Below are 23,115 nucleotides of genomic sequence, written 5' to 3' on the forward strand. Positions count from 1 at the left end.
TGGCCAGTTATTGAAACCGACTTCCTTTCCGTTTTGATCTGTTATCCAAATACGCATTGAACTCATGTAATCTGAGCCTTTTCTCAATGGCATGGAAATTGAGCTGTTTTTAAAATCATAGGTGACCTTTTCACTTATTTCTTTTGTATCCTGGACGGGAAGTATTTGTAAACAGTCCGATACTTTCCCCTGTATGTATTCACCCGAGCCAAATGAAACATAATTTCCAGTCACATCGACGGCATCTAAATGAACTATGTATTTAGTGACTGTTAAGAAATCTGCTCTCTTCGGACTCATAGTACTTTTTATCACAGGGTTGTCCTCAGGTTTATTTGAAAATCCGACGAGTTTAGCGAAGTTACCTGTGGCATTAAAAATACTTTAATATCTTTAGCCAAAGTTAGAAGAATGCGGTTTGTCGGCAGATGTTTTTCAAAATTAATTTTCTGCTTCAACCCGATTGCTTTGTTGAGTGTATCGATATTGTAGTTACCTGGACATATTGATATAGTCTTCTTTGGTTGGTTACTTTCTTGATATTTTAATATACTATTCGCCCCCATTATGAATTAAAGAGTGAACACTGATAGTCTTATTTTAGTAAACTGTGATATGTCAATGCAAGGGTTAAAATTAACAGTAACCTGTTTACCCAATTTGCTTTCAATCCAAATGATCATACTTACTATATGTACAGTGAAACCTGTCAATTGCGGACACCATTGGGAATGACTTTACTGTCCGTTGTTTGGAGGTGTCCATAATTGTGAAACTCATTAATATTCATGAATGGACACACGTCTGTTTTCTTGCAGTTTCATGTTTACAAACACGGACACTCGTAATGCATGTACGACCAAACCTACCGCACACAGCACACAAAATACTAAGAACAAATAAAGTTACGGTTTACTTGAAAAGTACATTTACTGTAATTTATTTTACCAATAAAGACAGATAACACTCACGAAGATATTAAATACAGTACAATAAAAATGAAACAAGTTTTTATTGAAAGGAAATTTCATCGTATTGTTGACGTACTACGAAGCAGTGTCCAAGGAAAAAAACTCATATTGAAATTGCATAGATTTTTCGGATTCTCTTGACATGATTAACACATTTAAAGATGAGCGTTCAAGTTGTTTGAAAGTTTGTTGACTACGGGACGCTGAAAAACTTGTGGAGTGTCTGTTGTTTAGCTGCATGATGACGGTTGGCAATTGCTTTCTGTAGTTCTTCCTTGATGGTAACAAGACTGTCGATGATCTGTGGATGCTTGTCTAACGCGAATTGCTTGATGTTGTCGATCAACCTCAGAGCATCCGACGATGATTTCACTGGCTGCGGATCTTCATTTTCTTTGTCTCCTTGCTGATCGTCGTCGCAGTCACTCCATCGTTTTCACCTCGTCGGTCACGGAGAAATTCCTCTTCCAAACCGTCGCCTACATCAGCATCGGTCGGGACTTCACTGTCGACATTGACAAAGTCTGAAGAACATAGAAGTTGCGTGATACCAAGGGCACGGCCAGGTGCTGTAACAAGACGGTCTACCTCTGTGTCTTCATTCACTTCATCGGCTTCATTTGCAGCATTTTAGGAAACCCAGCTTTCCTGAAGCAGCTCGTAATAGTCTCTGCGGTAACTTCATTCCATGAACGACCAATCCAGTAACAGGCGTCAAGGACGTTGACGGTTCTTGTGATTTCATTTGCAGACAGCGATTCATCTTCTGCTTTTGACAAAACAGTGAGAAGAAGTCTCTTTTGGTAGGTTTTCTTCATGGCTGCAATGATACCCTGGTCGAGCGGTTGAAGTTTTGACATTGTTTTCGGAGGGAAAAAAATCAGCTTCGTGTTTGTGAGACGGACGGCATTTGGAGGATTGTCAATAAACATCAGGATTTTGCGCTTCTGTTGCCGCATCTTCCTATCAAAATCTCGAAGCCAGTCGGTGAAAAGTTCTGTGGTCATTCATGCTTTTTATTGTTTCGCCACAAAACTGAGAGAGAGTTCAGATTAACGTTGTTGAAGCACCTTGTTTTTGCTGATATCCCAATAACAATTGCTTTCAGTTTCTCAGTGCCGTTCATATTCGTAAAAGGACGGCTGTAATGCGATCTTTTGATTTCTTCCCACCCTTGCAATCTTCACCCTTCACTGCATACGATTTGTCAGGAAGGGCGCAGTAAAAAACGCCGGTCTCGTCCATATTGAAAATGTCCCTGGGTGAATAACCTTCGATGAGATGGGGAAGTCGCGCTGTCCATGAGTCGACTGTTTCTTGGGGCACATCGGCACTTTCACCGCTCACTTTGAGAAATGATAGGTTGTTTCGCTTACTGAAGCTCTCGAGCCAACCGTTTGACGCTTTGAACTCAGGCTTGTTCAGTTGCTCTGCATAGATGAGTGCTTGTTCTTGTATCATCGAGCCTGATAGGGAATTGACTGAGTTCTTTTCTTCTTGAACCACTCCCATACTAGTGCGTTCAACTCTTCGTATTCTGTGCGGACACAGAGTCTCTTTCGGCTGCCTTCATGGTTGCATTCGTATTCTTGCAAAATCGTCTCTCTTTTTGCAGAATAGTGCTGGCTTGAGTTTTACCGATACTGAACTCAATAGCAATTTGTCGACAGCTGAGTTTTTTGGAGTCTGCAGCTCGGATAACTTTATGGTCGAGGGTGAGTTTGATACGCTTACGCTTGATAGACATGTTGATGCTCGATGATTGCGATCTAGAATGTCGCCAACTTGCACTTTTGGTCGGATTTTATACGTTATTTCTCCAGATATCAAAGAGTCGCCGACACTAAAAAACAATCACTTACAAGGTTGAACCTTCTTTGTCCATGCGGTTGAATTTATTATTGGTTTCAAAAGAACTTTGAATATATTAGCGCCATGGGACAATTAAAAAAGGGACGACCAATGAAATCATTTGAATTTGAGTCAATCACGGCTCTGTCGGTTTATGCACTGTGAAGCCGGTCGTGTCACTCAACTTGATTGACGTTTAAAAGAAAATTTTTATCATGTTTATCATACAAAAAGACCCCAGTCCAAGTGTGGCGTAGCAAAGTCTGAGTAGCGGGAAAAAACTCCATGGAAACTGCATAAATTATGATAACGACTATCCGATTTCTGCTTACCGTACAGCGAAGGTGATTGAACTGATGTCGACCCTTACGGAAAATTGAGATCTACATCTAGTCCACATTAGATCTACAGTAGACTTTATTTTAATTGGGCAGTAATGAACTGCTTCATCTACTTTTGTGCATACTAATGAGGTCATAGTTCAGAGAGTAGATGAAATGTAGACAAAATGTGGATGAAAATTAGACGAAATTTAGATCTCAGGTAGATGAAATGTAGACAAGATGTAGATCTATTGCTTCGTCTACTTTTGTGCATATTAATCATCAGGTCATAGTTTAAAGAGTAGATAAATGTAGATGAAAGGCAGACAAGATGTAGATGGAATAAATTACGTATAAGATGTAGCTTAGACAAAGAACAAGAAATTAGTGAGGCATGGAGATCTTGCAAAAGTGTTGGAAATGAAAATGTAAGTATGTTAACATGTCAATCAATTTTTAGACTTTAAAAATTGACCGATGGCCATGGTGTAGCACAGGCTAGGGCTGCAGTTCATGATGAGTATCACTATATTGCATATCACAACAACATCCTCTTGATGTAATTTGGTGGCAACTTCACTGAGCACCATGGTATCAATGGACCTTTGCATAACATGAGATATCTCACGCTGGAAAAATCAATCATTCAATGACCGATCATGAGTGGTATTCAGGTCGAAATAGAGAGTAGAACATTGTGCATGCTTAGGCCTACTCAAATTTTTCAAAATCTTTCTCAACTGTACATACCATTACATGATTAACAGAACAAACTGCATACAAAGCATTTCAGTACATTCAACGACGCTTTATTAAAAAATTTAGAACTGAAATATTCTACATGTTACACAATCAAAATTCATATGGTCGTGGTATTAAAACAGGCGATCAACAAACCTTGCCTACCTCACGGGCCTACCTTACAAGTTGCATTACAATTACCGCAGTACCAGTACAGCTGTATACTGGCAGTGTAGAGGCACTGCCATCGTCAAGTTATCGATGCCAACCTATGTCTCAACCCGATGTAATTCTCGATCGGAACACTTTCTATGCATATCAGAATTGATGTCACATTGTTTCCAAGGTGTACAGATGACGAAAATGTGCTTGAAAAATAAGATTTGTTGAAGTACGAATGGTGAGCAGGCTGGCTTCTCTCCCCGATATGCATCCCCTTACCAAACCTGCAGACCTGCCAGATGGCTGTTGCAGATCTTCGCAGCTCAGCTGTAGCAGATCACTTGCAGATATCTGCAAATGGTCTGATTTTGTGCATATATAATTAGCTTTGAGCTGCAAATTGCAGCTCATGGGGCATGGTATGCAGATCAATGACATACACATGACAGCTCAAATGCAGCCCGTGACTTTTGACCTGCAGACATACAGCAGCTCATAGCAGACAACTTTCAGCCCATGACTTTTGACCTGCAGACATACAGCAGCTCATATTAGACCACTTGAAGACATATAACAGCTCAAAATGGACATTGCTCATTCACCATTATCATACTGCATGTAATGGGTCATATTTTATTTGTACACACAAAAATATATTTATTTCTACCTCATGTCATGCTCACTTCAATGGCTCACAACAATACAACACAAGCAGCTGGAGATCCTCGTCACCCTGTTAGATAAATGTGACACACCTCATCAAAGTTACCATACCAGTGAACTAGCTCACATGTGAGTAAAAAAAGATAACACCTGATGTAGGATGAAGAAACACTCATTTATTACTACAGGTTACGGGAAAGATTACACTGAATACAACAAAGGAAAAAAGTCTAAAACCTTTATGAAGCTAGCATAATGTTATATCAAAACTAGTACAAACTAGTCCAAGTTTACTGTCATGAACAACTGATGTTGGAGATATTGTGAGATGTTTACCTCAGCATTGTTTGATGAATCAAACTTCTTCTGAGAAATTGTGAAGAGTTACTCTCAGCATTGTATAATAGATCAAAGTTCTTGTAGTTTATTCAAATATTTCCAGTACTTTCAATTCCAACAAAAGTTATTCTGATGTATAGAATAAATATAGGAAGCTTTGAACAAATACCGGTAGTAGTAATGAAATTGAGATCCTCTATATGGAAAGGACATCAAACTATATATCAAGCAATACACATTTGTTTTGGCATTTAATGAGAAAGAAGAATCGCGAGGGTGTAATTGAAATAGATACAATTCACCCAGATGGACCATGGGAAATAAAAGTGTTACTTTATGTAAAATCACTTTGCAGCAAACATGTTTACAAATTCTGTTTACTCACTCAAACAAAGGGATTTCCATGCTGAAACGACACAATGCTACATGTAGGGCTACGCTCTAAATTTAATCGCTCACGTTTTTGATACTTTATAGTGTAAAACTGTGAAGTTTTCCTTCAACGTGAAGCCTTAATACCAGTCACAGATGAACTCTGAAATGATAGAAGAATGAGAAACACAAGTTACTGAAATGTGAAAATATATGATTTACAGTGCTTAAGTTGCAGACAAAAGGTTCACGTAGCTTTTAAAATCCAGTGAGAATTTACATTAGCGAACTTATCAATAAGCCAGTTAAGGCCTGTCGATGAAAAAGAAAGTGAAGCAAGGCTGCAGGCTGGCAAAGACTGAACCACATTACCGGTACACAGTGTTTCATCTAGGATACTACACCAGGGTGGGGGGATTGGTCCCCTTCCACTGGAATTTTCGAGGGGATTTTAAAATTTTGGGGAACTTAACTTGTAACTTGTACGGGTTTATTTGCCCCGAAAAATAAGTTTGTCTGTTCACTGAATTCAAAAACAGGACCCATTGTGTGGGCCATTGACACCACAGTTTGCTTGTGACTTTCATTGCATGCCGTCTGCACTGAACACGTTTCTGTGACAATAAAGTCCGATTGTTCGTGTCGATTTTGCTATCAGAATTATTTTCAGAGTGTTATGGACATCCATACAATGCATAAAAACTTCAGTTTGTCTCCTTTTCTCAATCGTACAGAGATAATGTGACACAGAAATTGTATCGGGCTAGGGCAATGAACTTTGTGAACGTACGCGTAACTCTCAACTGGCAGGCTTTCATGTGCAAAATCAGCGTACGGAAAATTTACGCGTGGTATATTGTTTCAACAGCATTTTCATGAAGCAGATCAAAAGCCTAGATGAAACACTGATTACATGGTGATCGAAAATCGGCAATTTTATTGATGACAATTGTGTTGGATTGTATATTATTTCAGCACCCTGTCTTCTTGAACCGTACAATCGCAAATCGACAGTTTTACTGATGCCTGGCTTGAACTTTGAAGCAACTAGAAATACTCGATATACCGAATGTAATCTTCAGAAAAGTATGTACAAATAAAAAACGCATATGAAGGAGATATGTCAAGTAACTTACCTATAGTATCATTGGGATCAGTATGCGGTACAATGCCGTTTGCAATAACAGGCAATATATCCATGGTTTGACCTCATTTCTCCTGACGGCGAGACCTATTGGTACGTTGAATATGTCATCAAGTATACTCGTTCAATTTGCTACCATTTTATCAAAGTTTGGATACAGTTTTCGGCGAAATTTCATCCAAAGTTTAGCAAAGAAACGTGACAGAGTAACCCTGAAGCTAATTCAATATGTGTAGATTAACGGTCGATGTGTCTTGCCGCTAACACTTTGACCTGCGTGACCTGGGTCATTTAGCGAATCTGACCAATTGCGGACAACTTTTCACATGATAAATGACGTCATCATGCGTGATGCAGCCTAACCAACAACAACATGCAACGTACACTTTTTCCTCAAGGGTCTATGATTTGATGTTCGGACCTGTGGGGAGTAGCAAAAGTAGCGGTGCTCGGATCTACAAATATCAAAGGTAAAACGGAGCACAGCTTAACATCGAATGAACAATGATTCTGAGGAAGACACGTTGATAATTATAAGGCAACTTCTCATTGATGCACAGGGCTTTCCCGGCGTTTTTATATGTGTGCCCATAGGATTACGCTGATAGACTACATGTACACGTACACGCGTACTCGATCAATTCTCTGAGCCGAGATCGCAAAACGGACGCACGCAAATTTAATTTGAAAATGGACTGAACTCATTAAATACCTGACCGTCCTTATAACTTCACTCTACTAGAAACGAAAACTCAACTACAGTGGTGCCTACCCTTATATATACCTTGACTGGCTCATGTTTTGCTGCCAGTGAACTGTTTCGAGCTGCCATAGAGCTGTGACAATTGTAGTGTCAACAAAGTTTTACTTCGAACGATTTTGAGCTGCAAAACGGCTGTTGACCGATCGGCCAAGAGCTGCTCAAGTCTGCATTTCGTCTTCCAGAGACACTCGAATCTGCAGCAGACAAATGACAGCTCCAAACGCTCTGTGCAGATCTGCATTAAAGCTGGTTTGAGCTGTCACAGCTCTGAAACCGATCTGCTGCAGCTAAATGAAGATCTGCACGTTTCCTACGGGTTGATATGCTGAACGGTAATGGTCTCATGCTAACGGTCATGAATTGGGTAAACACACGCCGCTAAAGTACATGTGAATTCTCGTACATCTATGAATGCTCGTACGAGATAAATTACATGTGACTGCTCGTACATCTATGAATGCTCGTACGAGGTGTTGCAAGGTGCATGCCTCGTACTTTCGTGATTGCTCCTACGAGGTTAGGGTCACGAATGCTTTAAACACACGCCGCCAAGCTAGATGTGAACTCTCGTACCACTATGAATGCTTGTACGAGATTTGGCGGGGTGCATGTACAGTGTGCTTTGAAACACCTTCCGCCTGGATAGGAATAAACTCTCATACCCTTGGTTATGCTCACACGATTGTCTGCAGAATGCATGTACAAATTGCCTAACGACAAGTACACCCCTAGTGTAGGGGAATACAGTAGCTGATGGTGATGATTCACACGTACCAATGACAGCTCACTCAGTATCTCATAACCATCCACGTATAATTCACATGGCCATCAAGACACAGAGACGTAGTACATGAGAACCAAGTGGACTAATGCCGACCTGATGATGTTCATACACACTCTTTAGTTGGTCGTGGTCGGCATGGTCCAATAGTATAAGGTGTGGTCAAATGCATAAGGTGCTGACACATAGCAAGGCATGGACTCTGTGGTCGTGGTCCGCATGGTCGTAAAAAATTTGCTGTGGTCAAATTCAAGAAGTGCTGACATACAGCAAGGCATGTGCTGTGTGGTCGTGGTCAGCATGGTCGTATAGTATAAGGTGTGGTCAAATGCATAAAGTACTGACATAGTGCAAGGCATGTGCTGTGTGGTCGTGGTCAGCATGGTCGTATAGTATAAGGTGTGGTCAAATGCATAAAGTTCTGACATAGTGCAAGGCATGTGCTGTGTGGTCGTGGTCAGCATGGTCGTATAGTATAAGGTGTGGTCAAATGCATAAAGTACTGACATAGTGCAAGGCATGTGCTGTGTGGTCGTGGTCAGCATGGTCGTAGAGTATAAGGTGTGGTCAAATGCATAAAGTACTGACATAGTGCAGGGCATGTGCTGTGTGGTCGTGGTCAGCATGGTCGTATAGTATAAGGTGTGGTCAAATGCATACAGTACTGACATAGTGCAAGGCATGTGCTGTGTGGTCGTGGTCAGCATGGTCGTATAGTATAAGGTGTGGTCAAATGCATAAAGTAACAGTGCAAGGCATGTGCTTTGTGGTCATGGTCAGCATGGTCGTATAGTATAAGGTGTGGTCAAATGCATAAAGTACTGACATAGTGCAAGGCATGTGCTGTGTGGTCGTGGTCAGCATGGTCGTATAGTATAAGGTGTGGTCAAATGCATAAAGTACTGACATAGTGCAAGGCATGTGCTTTGTGGTCGTGGTCAGCATTGTCGTATAGTATAAGGTGTGGTCAAATGCATAAAGTACTGACATAGTGCAAGGCATGTGCTGTGTGGTCGTGGTCAGCATGGTCGTATAGTATAAGGTGTGGTCAAATGCATAAAGTACTGACATAGTGCAAGGCTTGTGCTGTGTGGTCGTGGTCAGCATGGTCGTAGAGTATAAGGTGTGGTCAAATGCATAAAGTACTGACATAGTGCAAGGCATGTGCTGTGTGGTCGTGGTCAGCATGGTCGTATAGTATAAGGTGTGGTCAAATGCATATAGTACTGACATAGTGCAAGGCATGTGCTGTGTGGTCGTGGTCAGCATGGTCGTATAGTATAAGGTGTGGTCAAATGCATAAAGTACTGACATAGTGCAAGGCATGTGCTGTGTGGTCGTGGTCAGCATGGTCGTATAGTATAAGGTGTGGTCAAATGCATAAAGTACTGACATAGAGAAAGGCATGTGCTGTGTGGTCGTGGTCAGCATGGTCGTATAGTATAAGGTGTGGTCAAATGCATAAAGTACTGACATAGTGCAAGGCATGTGCTGTGTGGTCGTGGTCAGCATGGTCGTATAGTATAAGATGTGGTCAAATGCATAAAGTACTGACATAGTGCAGGGCATGTGCTGTGTGGTCGTGGTCAGCATGGTCGTATAGTATAAGTGTGGTCAAATGCAGAAAGTACTGACATAGTGCAAGGCATGTGCTGTGTGGTCGTGGTCAGCATGGTCGTATAGAAAAAGCTGTGGTCAAATTCAAGAAGTGCTGATATACAGCGCGGCATGTGCTGTGTGGTCGTGGTTAGCATGGTCGCATAGTATAAGGTGTGGTCGAATGCATAAAGTACTGACATATATAGTGCAGGGCATGTGCTGTGTGGTCGTGGTCAGCATGGTCGTATAGTATAAGGTGTGGTCAAATGCATAAAGTACTGACATAGTGCAAGGCATGTGCTGTGTGGTCGTTGTCAGCATGGTCGTATAGTATAAGGTGTGGTCAAATGCATAAAGTACTGACATAGTGCAAGGCATGTGCTGTGTGGTCGTGGTCAGCATGGTCGTATAGTATAAGGTGTGGTCAAATCCATTAATTGCAGACCTACTTGTACTGTGTGGTCGTGGTCTGCATGGTCGTATAGTATAAGCTGTGGTCAAATGCAAACAGTGCTTACATACATCAAGGCAAGCGCTGTGTGGTCATATTCAGCATGTCTCTATAATTTAAACAGTTGTGATTGTGGTCCCAAGGTCGTTTAGTACAAGTTGTGGTAAATGTTAGGAATGAGCAAATTATTAATAAAAATCCGGCGGTGCACTACAACATTTCCCCCACACAGATTTAGATTTGGTGGCTGTGACCAATTTAGCTAAAATTGGTCACATCCACCACGTCTATTAAAGTTCATAGTTTACTTTTCTTGTTTACGTACACTCTGATATCACATGAAAATCTGGGGATTTCATATTATATCAGGTTGAAACCACCTACAAAGGCTATGAATAAAAATTTACTCTTTCCAAAGCGTGACAAGTTAGGGGCTGTCGATAATAAAAGCGGACGCACAAGAAACGTAATTCCTTCGTTTCACTTGAAACCCCCTCCCTCCCCCCTCAAACGAAAGTTCTTAAGTGACAAAACCACTCTCCTATCCTCACGCCCATGAGAAATGCCGGAAGTTCACTTTGATTAATAAACCTCCACTTTACGCGTGTCACTTTTTAAGACAGAGAACATTTTAATGTATTTCGCACGTAGGAAAATGTTTCACGTACATATTTCACGCTGAAAAAGCATACAAGTTTTATTTCACATTTATGTCTTTTTGTTGTTTTTTCTGTATTTTGTGGTCATTGTTCTCGATGAACGCGACGGTAGTTTTTGTAGTTTTATCTAGGGGCTCCGTTCATGTTATGTAGTAAATGTTAGTGTCTCAAACATTTTAAGAGGGGAAATTGAAATGGCCAGAACAGCCAATTTTGACCAACCTTGTTCAAGAACCCGCGAAATGTATTAAAAACGTGCGATAGATGTGTTTACGGGGAAAACATTACGAGCAGTAGGATTCAGAGAGGTGTGAGTAATCCAAGGTGACAAGTTTGTGGGGAAAAGTTTGAATGGTTCATATTAAGCATTACACTTGGTAGTTAAACATAACTACAGGGGTTTGAATAAGAAACCGAAATAAATGCTAAAAGCATAACCACCGAAAAAAATCGCCACATATTACTCACATTGTTACTTTAATATTGGAACACGTACTTTATCAACATACATGAAAACGGTAATCATACGGGCGATTTCGGGACAGTAAGGTCAATAGTTCAGTTTCTGATTAAAAAAAATTCTTTAAGTTTTGCACTCCCTTGTAGCTTAATTGTTCAATGTTGATTATTTGCTTATCGTGACATCTCCATTCATACTTGAAACAACCTCGATAGAAAACTATACTATCACACATATATGATAATGATCTATGATATATCCACAATATTCCAATAAAACACATTTATTTCTTTTAATTTTTTAGTTTACTTTTGGTCTTGGTCGATTTTTTCCACAAATGGAACAAAAATATGTAATTTTAAAATTCTCGACCATCTCAAACTCTTATATTGATTTTGTCTGATGGAAAACTTTTTGGGATTAAAAACCCCGACCCCAAACTTAAAGAATCAATTTTTATCAGACATTGAACTAATGACGTCGTCCCTAAATACGTCTCACTTACGTAAGGGACGACGTCAATGGTTCAATGTCTGAGAAAAAAAAACAATTCTTTAGGTTCTGCTCCAACCCCAAACCCAATTGTAACTTAATTGTTGAGAGTTAGAAAGCTATATTGCATTTTTCAAAATCTAAATCTAATTTACAAAGTTAGCAGATCTTTCCGACATTTAGCCGATCTAACAGTTCGAAACTTTCTAAATTAGCCCCCACGTAGCTGAAGTTTAGATCGGACCTTCCGAGCAAATATTTTAGTGGTGGATATATCCGATATTTAGCCGATATAAATTCGCATTAAAATCACACCAAAGACAGACAGAAAAAAACTTGTCGCTTTGATGTCCAACTCATTAACAATGACCATTTGTCATGAGATTTCCCCTGAGTACTAAGGGTAGCATTACAATCACGGACTTACGCGATAGGGCTTCTGTTTCATGTCGATTTTCAAAATATTAAAAACGAACTCTGACACTACTGACTTAGACTGCATTCATAAAAATGTGCATTCACCAAAATTGGGGGGGGGGGGCTGGAGGAATTTGGATTATATTCAATTTTCCTTTCAAATTCCCCCTCAACAACCAGCAAAAATCCCTCTGTGAAAGGTCAAAATTTTTCGAGGCCCCCAACCATTTAGCAAAAAATACCGTCAATTAACACTCTCACAATGTTTTGCAGAATGTGTTTTAATATATATATATATATATATATATATATATATATATATATATATATATATATATATATATATATATATATATATATATATATTAAAACAACTTGTAGATACAAAATCCAGATACTTCTATTTGACAAATTTGATCATATACCAGTGTAAAAAATATGTAAATACCAATAACAGTGCCAAAAAATCCATTGCAGTGACACTTGTAACTCTTAATTATGAATGTTAGTAGAGACGTGCTTCAAAACTCAATGAAGATTTTTTGATCAAAAGTGAAAAATATTTATAAAAATAGACTGGATGTATTTTCATCACATTTTCAACAACACACAATATTTGGTTACTTTAGAGCAATACAAGCTGCTTACTAATAAAATTTAAATTAACCCGGCCAATGTATTCTGGAAGTATTTTTTGTACTCAAAACCACAAATTCTCACCCCCCCCGCAAAAATACAAGATTTATATATTTTACTTTTACCACACAGCACATGCCTTGCACTGTGTCAGTACTTTATGCATTTGACCACACCTTATACTCTACGACCATGCTGACCACGACCACACAGCACATGCCTTGCACTATGTCAGTACTTCATGCATTTGACCACACCTTATACTATACGACCATGCTGACCACGACCACACAGCACATGCCTTGCTGTATGTCTGCACCTAATGGATTTGACCACACCTTATACTATACGACCATGCTGACCACGACCACACAGCACATGCCTTGCACTATGTCAGTACTTTATGCATTTGAACACACCTTATACTATACGACCATGCTGACCACGACCACACAGCACATGCCTTGCACTATGTCAGAACTTTATGCATTTGACCACACCTTATACTATACGACCATGCTGACCACGACCACACAGCACATGCCTTGCTGTATGTCTGCACCTAATGGATTTGACCACACCTTATACTATACGACCATGCTGACCACGACCACACAGCACATGCCTTGCACTATGTCAGTACTTTATGCATTTGACCACACCTTATACTATACGACCATGCTGACCACGACCACACAGGATATGCCTTGCACTATGTCAGCACTTTATGCATTTGACCACACCTTATACTATACGACCATGCTGACCACGACCACATAGCACATGCCTTGCACTATGTCAGTACTTTATGCATTTGACCACACCTTATACTATACGACCATGCTGACCACGACCACACAGCACATGCCTTGCACTATGTCAGTACTTTATGCATTTGACCACACCTTATACTATACGACCATGCTGACCACGACCACACAGGATATGCCTTGCACTATGTCAGTACTTCATGCATTTGACCACACCTTATACTATACGACCATGCTGACCACGACCACACAGCACATGCCCTGCAATATGTCAGTACTTTGTGCATTTGACCACACCCTATACTATACGACCATGCTGATCACGACCACACAGCACATGCCCTGCACTATGTCAGTACTTTATGCATTTGACCACACCTTATACTATACGACCATGCTGACCACGACCACACAGCACATGCCCTGCACTATGTCAGTACTATATGCATTTGACCACAGCTTCTTCTAAACGACCATGCTGACCACGACCACACAGCACATGCCCTGCACTATGTCAGTACTTTATGCATTTGACCACACCTTACACTATACGACCATGCTGACCACGACCACACAGCACATGCCCTGCACTATGTCAGTACTTTATGCATTTGACCACACCTTATACTATACGACCATGCTGACCACGACCACACAGCCCATGCCCTGCACTATGTCAGTACTTTATGCATTTGACCACACCTTATACTATACGACCATGCTGACCACGACCACACAGCACATGCCCTGCACTATGTCAGTACTTTATGCATTTGACCACACCTTATACTATACGACCATGCTGACCACGACCACACAGCACATGCCTTGCACTATGTAGTACTGTATGCATTTGACCACACCTTATACTATACGACCATGCTGACCACGACCACACAGCACATGCCTTGCACTATGTCAGTACTTTATGCATTTGACCACACCTTATACTGTACGACCATTTTGACCACGACCACACAGCACATGCCTTGCACTATGTCAGAACTTTATGCATTTGACCACACCTTATACTATACGACCATGCTGACCACGACCACACAGCACATGCCTTGCACTATGTCAGTACTTTATGCATTTGACCACACCTTATACTATACGACCATGCTGACCATGACCACATAGCACAAGCCTTACACTATGTCAGTACTTTATGCATTTGACCACACCTTATACTATACGACCATGCTGACCACGACCACACAGCACATGCCTTGCTGTATATCAGCACTTCTTGAATTTGACCACAGCTAATTTTTTACGACCATGCGGACCACGACCACTGAGTCCATGCCTTGCTATGTGTCAGCACCTTATGCATTTGACCACACCTTATACTATTGGACCATGCCGACCACGACCAACTAAAGAGTGTGTATGAACATCATCAGGTCGGCATTAGTCCTCTTGGTTTTCATGTACTACGTCTCCTTGTCTTGATGGCCATGTGAATTATACGTGGATGGTTATGAGATACTGAGTGAGCTGTCATTGGTACGTGTGAATCATCACCATCAGCTACTGTATTCCCCTACACTAGGGCTGTACTTGTAGTTAGGCAATTTGTACATGCATTCTGCAGACAATCGTGTGAGCATAACCAAGGGTATGAGAGTTTATTCCTATCCAGGAGGAAGGTGTTTCAAAGCACACTGTACATGCACCCCGCCAAATCTCGTACAAGCATTCATAGTGGTACGAGAGTTCACATCTAGCTTGGCGGCGTGTGTTAAAGCATTCGTGACCCAAACCTCGTAGGAGCAATCACGAAAGTACGAGGCATGCACCTGCAACACCTCGTACGAGCATTCATAGATGTACGAGCAGTCACATGTAATTTATCTCGTACGAGCATTCATAGATGTACGAGAATTCACACGTACTTTAGCGGCGTGTGTTTACCCAATTCATGACCGTTAGCATGAGACCATTACCTGCTGAACCGTTAAAAACATGGCGCCTTCTGATTGCGCATGCGCATAAGGTCAACTCTCACAGTTGACCCGGAAATCGAAGCCAGTTACAGGTCATTTGCTCTAAAGAGCCTGAGGGGGAGGCTGAAAGGTGGAGGCTGAAAGGTGGTGGGGAGATCAGTCCATGCGCGAACTCTCCATGAAAATGCAAGAAAATAAGTCACTCGCAGGTGAAGAAATTACTTAAAGCAGTACTGGTAATTTTTAAAGCTGACTCGTGTTATGCATGTGTACTGAAATGCCATTGCCAAAATAACACTGTACTGTAGTCTTATCTGTTACGTACATGGCAATGATAAGAATGCCAATACAATTATTTGTAAGTTGACTGAGAGATAGGGCCGTGGCTGCTGATTTTCACACGATTCAGAAGTGACTTAATGATACTCAGAAAGTTTTATACGAGGATAGTTTTGATTTTATTTTTTACAATTAAAAGCAGCTGGGATATCAAACAGGTTCGTTTGATTGTTTGTTGGATATGAAGCCGAGGATAAAAGTTATCATTTAACAAATAGCTCACTTGCATATTTATGAAGTTTTGTAATTAGTCACATAACTCAAAAAAAAAAACTTACGAATTAGATCAGGGTCCGGCCTGTGGTTATGCTACTGTATTGACCCATCTGAAGAAAGTATCAATGAAAACATTGATTTTTTTATTGATTTTATTGTGATTCACTTTAAAGTCATGCACTTTTTCAAAAATTAATTACTGGATAATCTTTACATTTTTAACTTTACCACAAAATTGTAGTTTGATCCCTGTGATATTTTGCATTTGTGTTCCTCGAGTTAAACAGGAGTGCCTTAGGATGAAAAGAAAATTAATTCACTAATTTCTTCTCTCTATTGTTGTACAGTATATATTCAAATGTAAGGTAAAATGTCTTGTCTTTTACTGATGCCTTCTCGCATGGAGCCTGCAGTTTGCCAATCATAGAATTTGAAGGGATTGGATTGTTGGACATAGTATACAGCAAGAAACAGTACAGATTAAATGTAGACAAGATGGTGATTTTTGAAGTAGAAGTAGATGAGTCTTTGTTTGCCTAAGTGAATTTTGTAGATGAAACTCCCTTAGATTGGATGGTAGATCAGTGTAGATCAAACGTAGACGAAGTTAGTGCGAAATGTAGACATAGTCATGTCTGGTGTGGACAATATCTGTAGACAAAGCTTCATGTAGACAAACTGCTGTGGCTGTTCATCTACAAAACCCTGATGTAGATCTACATAAAGTCTACTGCAGACGGTCCGTAGATCTACTCTCATCTACTGTGGACATAGGTTTTCCGTAAGGGGAACCACATGGTGTAAATTACACCTTGGAAAAGCAGGGACGATGACTGACAGATTTGCACGAAGTTGCATAGTCCACGTTGTTTCTACATCGCATATGGTGACATGGTTCGCCACTAACCACACTCGGATATATCCACAGTTGCGAGTGTAGTGATACGTACCGGCCGCCGCGTACTATGCATAGAATAATTAGCATAGTACATGGCGGCCGGTACGTATCACTACACTCGCAACTGTGGATATATCATAATAAAACACATAAATGAATTAAATTTCACTTATTTCTTTCATTTACATCGTCATTGAATGTTATGTATCATATACTAAATGCTGGTTTTGATAGCGTCCACATCGCGATCGGTGTCGTCGACTAAGCTCGGTACCGATCAGTGCAGTGTTTGTTTTTGTGCCTAGCTACAGCCATGCTAACAGATACTGTGCCTTGTCGGCAGTCAAAACAATATGAAGGTGTCATCCGCCAGCGTGTCCGTTTGCGTTAAAAACAGGCAGGACATTGTTTGTCCGTAATGGCTGTGACAAACTGGACAAACTAATCTTTGATCTTCCGATATATAGAAAAAGTGACAAGTGTCCGCAACAAAGTGATAAGTATCTGTCCGTAAGGTCAGGTTCATAACAATAGGAAACACACGCTTTGTATCAAAGAGCTGTCCGCTGTCCACAATTCAAAGGTGTCCGCTTTTGTCAGGTTGCCGACCTATTGTTTGTAATAAGGGACCGAGCACAATTAACGGTGGGGGGGCGGAAGAGAAAATGGGGGGGGGGGGCACGAAAAAAATGAGTGTTCTTGGGGTGGCCATGAAAATTCCAGGAAAGTAAGGGGTGGGCCACCAAAATCTTTTACATCACGACAGACAGAGAATATTTTTCAGCATTTTTGTTCCTTGTTGAAGCTGGAGTTCCTTGTTCAAACTTCTTGTAGCATGATGAAATACCAAGTCTTAAACCTCACAATGCAGTTGTTATGCGTAAAATGAGCAATATTATTATTGAAAATTGACTTCATTTGTCAACAGTAATAATGGTTGGTAATGATACAGAGGCTCGGTGAAACTGGTTATTTCATCATGCTATAGGAATCCCTTATAGAACAGGAATGCCTGTCAGTACCATGTGAAATTAGCATTCACATGACTAGTTGGCATGGCTTAATGCATGTGCATAGGGAATAGGCAGTCAGGCAGTTCACATTCATTTCAGAAGCACGTGGGTAACATGTGTATAGGCCGAAATATTTAAATAAGCTAGCCATTCACACACATGTGAACGAATGGTTATTCTGAATCCACTCACATGTATGTGAACGAATGGTTATTTTGAATGCACATATGAATGACAGGGTCATCCTGGCAGAAAAGAGCACCATGAAAACTACTGATTTGACACCCATGTTGCATGTTGCCGTTATGAATTTGGTAAACATTGTTACATTTGCATGTTTGCAAGGTGTAAGCAAACATCAAATAAGTGAAATCAAATTCCAGTAAAATCAAGTACTTTTACACAGCCTCTTTCGGTGAATTATATGATACAATTGGTTGGAGATGTAATTTAACCATATTTGGCCTAAAACTAAGACAGGCCAAACAGAGTTAAAAGCAACTCTGACTCACCTGAACACAGCAAACACAAGCAGACTCACCTTTCCAAACGTTCAAAATAAAAAGCACAAAACATATCTGTAAGTCTGATGACCAATTTAATAAATTTTTGGCTTCAACAAATTTCATAGACACAGTAAAAGTGATTTAGTCAAAGATTAGTTTTAAAAGAGTTCATTTAACTCTGGCCAAGTCTCGTCTTTCATGTCCTATTTTGTTTTGAAATTTGACATTGAAGACTTCTTACGTAAGTCATGATTATTCTTGCCAAATTTCTCTTGGGCCTTGGCTGACATGCACACTGAAATGAAACAGAAAGAAGAGAATGAACTTAGCAACATTTATTAAGACGACAACTTTACAATAAAGTTTCAGAACATGTGTGTGATTTGTTACATAACATAGAGGAATTTTTTACATACATCTAAAGATGTATGTAAAAAATTCTCTATGTGTATGTAACAAATCACACACATGCTCTGAAACTTTATGATGATCTTTGCGAGTGCAAAATTAATACATTGAAAGTGTAACATATATGTCTAGAAATGTATTGGGCTTGGTGTACGTTGTATTGACTTGACTAGTTGCCACAGCCACTATTCCGATTAATTTATGTACATCTTTACAAAGTGAGGGCATCACAATTCATAATTTGAATCAATACAAGAAAGTATGTTCATACATGAGGCAAACAAGTTATTGAACTCATTAAAAATTACAGCTGCTGTCCCTTGAAAATTAAGACGTATCACATTTCTAAATATTTTTTCTGTCTTTCAATACAAGGCTTCTTACCTGGCAATATCATATTAACAATGGATTTTAAAAGTAACCATGTACAAAGAAGTAAAAAATGCAAGTAAGACCGGGTGGTACAAACAATCATAAGTTTACATAGCCATGTTCATCCTACGATCTACCGGTAGTTTGGTTTTTTTTTAATATTTTCATTTCGCCTATTTTTTTATAGCAGTGTTTTTGCACTGAGTGAGACCATGGACGCAAACTAAGCTTAGGCGTTGTTCAAGCCCAGCTTTGTTTTGCGTTAATGGCCACACTGCCCTTATAGAAGAGGAATGCCTGTCAGTACCATATGAAATTAGCATTCACATGGCTAATTGGCATGGCTAAATGTATGTGCATAGGGGAATAGGCAGTTAGGCAGTCCACATTCATTTCATTTTCATGTATGTGAACGAATGGTCATTTTGAATGGTTATTTGAATGCACATATGAATGACAGGATCATTCTGACAGAAAAAGAGCACTATGAAAAGTACTAATTTGACATTGGATTTTAATTTTACTTATGTTGCTGTGTGATTATTTGGTAAACACAGTTCATTTGTATCTTTGGAAGGTGTAAGCAAAAAGGAAATAAGTGAAAGCTAATTCCAGTGAAATTAAGTACTTTTACACAGGACCTTTTCGTGAATGTGAAATAATTGTTGGAGATGTAATTTAACTATATTTGGCCTAAAACTAAGCCAGGCCAAACAGAGTTAAAAGCAACTCAGACTCACCTGAACACAGCAAACACAAGCAGACTCACCTTTCCAAACATTCAAAATAAAAAGCACAAAATATACCTGTAAGTCTGATGACAAATTTAATAAATTTTTGGCTTCAACAAATTCCACAGACAAAGTGAAAAGTGATTTAGTCCAAGATAAGTTTTTAAAAGAGTTCATTTAGCTCTGGCCAATAAGTCTCGTTTTTCATGTCCTATTTTGTTTGAAATTTGACATTGAAGACTTCTTTAGGTAAGTCATGATTATATTTGCCGAAATTTCTCTCGGGCCTTGGCTGACATGCACACTGAAATGAAAGAGAAAGAAGAGAATGAACTTAGCAACATTATTAAGACAACAAATTTACAATATAGTTTTAGAACATGAGTGTGATTTGTTACGTTAACACATTGAAGAATTTACTACATGTGGGTAACATATCTAGTGTAACATATCGAGAAATGTATTGGGCTGGTGTACGTTGTATTGACTTGACTAGTTGCCACAGCTACTGGTCTGATTAATTTATGTACTCATTACAGACTCGTCACATCATTACATCCTAATTTGAATCAATACAAAAAAGTATGTTACTGTCTGTAATACATGTAGCAAACAAGTATTGAACTCATTAAAAATTACAGCTGCTGTCCTTTGAAAATGAAGACGCATCAAATTTCTGAATATTTTTTGTCTTTCAATACAAGGCTTCATACCTGGCAATATCATATTAAAAATACATTTTAACAGTAACCATGTATAGAAAATTGCAAGTAAGACTTAGTGGTACAAACAATCATAAGTTTACAAAGCCATGTTCATCCTACGATCTAGTTTTTTTAATATTTTCATTTCGCCTAATTTTTTGCATACCCCGGAAAATTGAAAGCGAGCGAGAAATTCATCTGAAAATGCTTATTGAGCCAATTTTGCAATGTGAATAAAAACAGGCACAACTCATTATCTGATTGACTTCGAGTATGGGTGAGGCTCACATCTTCACGATCGCCAGCAAGTGCACAGTGCAGTGAAGTTAATGCACCACCATTTTGTCCATAGTCTGAAGTCACACATACTATAGAAATGTATTCGATTCGTGGCGCTACGTGTTGGTGTTACCTCCTTGAGGTAAAAGGTATTCGGAATCAAAATTTCTACCTCTTGAGCTTTATAAGAGTATTTTATAAATATGCATTTCAAATACTTACCGGATGAATGGAAAATTATCGTCAACCGGCGACTTGCTGTCTTGGTCACTGCATCCAACCACGGTCCAACACTGTCGCGGGGGAAATACACTTTACCTTCATGCCTACTGAAACATTACCCCTTAGACATAACTCACTTGCTGTTTTGACTAAAACTGTATCGTCGCTGGGGGTAGAAATGACCGAGAAATCAGCCATAATTCGTAAGATTCAGTTGAAGCTCTGAACTGTTAGCCGTTACTTCAAAAAACTCTGCGCAGTCTCATTTGAGAGATGCAATGTGATATCCGATAAGTCAAAGCTCAAGGGTCGTGATCGTCGCAAAATTTTGACATTTCGTGTACGCGTAAACTGTTCTTTTAGATATTTATAATAAACAAAAAATGACTTAATATGAAGAGATCAGTTAAAATACGGAAGTCAGACACACTAAGTGAACACCGTTGCAATACTGATCTGCCTTGTTAAATTCCAGCATACTCATTTACGGGACCCTTCAGGTCGTACCCTCTTGCGTCCCGGCCACTCCGTTTGGAAACCATGGTCCCTCCAAGTCACGACATCGTACCGTGTATCGTCAGAACCGTTAGTCCATCCGGCTCGATTTTTGTACGGTTGGGGAATAAAACAGTACCCGTACTGCGTCTCCATTAAGTTTTATGTAAGTTGTAGTCGCGAAAGTTTTACAATGGCAGATGCAGAACCATCGCAAGTGTGTTCGTCGTTGTGGCATGATATGACGTACAATACATGACTGCATAGCCAGTTGTTCACGGACGTACGCGAAAACGTGGACCGTATGAGAAATATTTAATGACTGATCCAACCATATTACGTCTGAAAATGTGAGTGAAAGGTTCCGATCATATTGGATATTTAGCGGTGAACATGTGTTAATTATTTCACATTTTGAAAATAAAAATAAACGATGTTTAAATTGATCTGTGCTGATTTTATTTAGAGGCTGCTCGCAGAGTTTGCAGTGACTTCCCTCTCTTGTCATATTCATTGGTTTATACTGAAAATCCCTGGTCTCCTTTTTTGAATGGAGATGAATTAAACCAATTCTAACCATATTCAAGGGATAGTCTGTAACTTCATAATTTTGGCAGAAATTTTGTTCTTATATTGTATTATGTACAGTCAGCATTGTTATACATGTATTGTTTGTAATCACATTTTAGTCTGGACTAAACTTCAATTGAAAACAATAACAGTGAACTTTTATAATAACATGCACCCAAAGTGTATGTTGGTTGTATTGATGATATGAACGAGATAATTCAACTTAAATTTGTGAATAATAAAGTAAGTGAAGTTAATACACAACACAAAAATGAACAAAATAAATAACTTACAGCTATATACCAGCTGTCACTTTAAAACTGCACTAAATATTAAAGTCTGAGAACAATTTAAGTTAACCGGTGCATGTGACCCATGTAGTATTTCTATAGTGCAAACATGAGTAATTTCACCTGAAAAACTTAACCCAAGTAAAAACAACGCTACACATGGGTGCCGCCCAATTTATTTCAATTAAATAGACAATAGGGAATGAGATTGACATGAGAATTGACAACAAGTCAGTCCTTGCAGTTTATTAATGCATGTCTAAATTTTTACTACCACATGTCTAAGCTACCATTCAATCCATTGACAATCTTCCCTTCTGTCATGAATTCAATAGGACTGGTAATGAATGGTTACTTCACATGGCTGAATCTGATTTCACATGCATAGCTAGTGATGAATGTTCAAATTTTAACATGTCATATTTCCAAACTGGCATGTGGCTGGTTGGACTGCCATGGACTGCCTATTTTTCCTCAAATAACCATTCAAACTGTTCCACACAGAAATGTGGACTGGCTAATAGGC

The 23,115-nt window shown here is 39.5% G+C and overlaps 2 protein-coding genes across 2 annotated transcripts; both read right to left on the reverse strand.

Moving 5' to 3' along the window:
* Positions 1-1,573: 1,573 nt before the first annotated feature.
* On the reverse strand, positions 1,574-1,978 carry LOC139137818 (tigger transposable element-derived protein 6-like). The gene has a single exon (XM_070706085.1). The coding sequence runs from the start codon at positions 1,976-1,978 to the stop codon at positions 1,574-1,576; it is 405 nt and encodes a 134-aa protein (XP_070562186.1).
* Positions 1,979-2,093: 115 nt separating this feature from the next.
* On the reverse strand, positions 2,094-2,483 carry LOC139137820 (tigger transposable element-derived protein 6-like). Its single transcript, XM_070706086.1, has one exon. The coding sequence runs from the start codon at positions 2,481-2,483 to the stop codon at positions 2,094-2,096; it is 390 nt and encodes a 129-aa protein (XP_070562187.1).
* Positions 2,484-23,115: the final 20,632 nt, after the last annotated feature.

This window comes from Ptychodera flava, chromosome 7, assembly GCF_041260155.1.
Source record: "Ptychodera flava strain L36383 chromosome 7, AS_Pfla_20210202, whole genome shotgun sequence".
Lineage (NCBI taxonomy): Eukaryota > Metazoa > Hemichordata > Enteropneusta > Ptychoderidae > Ptychodera > Ptychodera flava.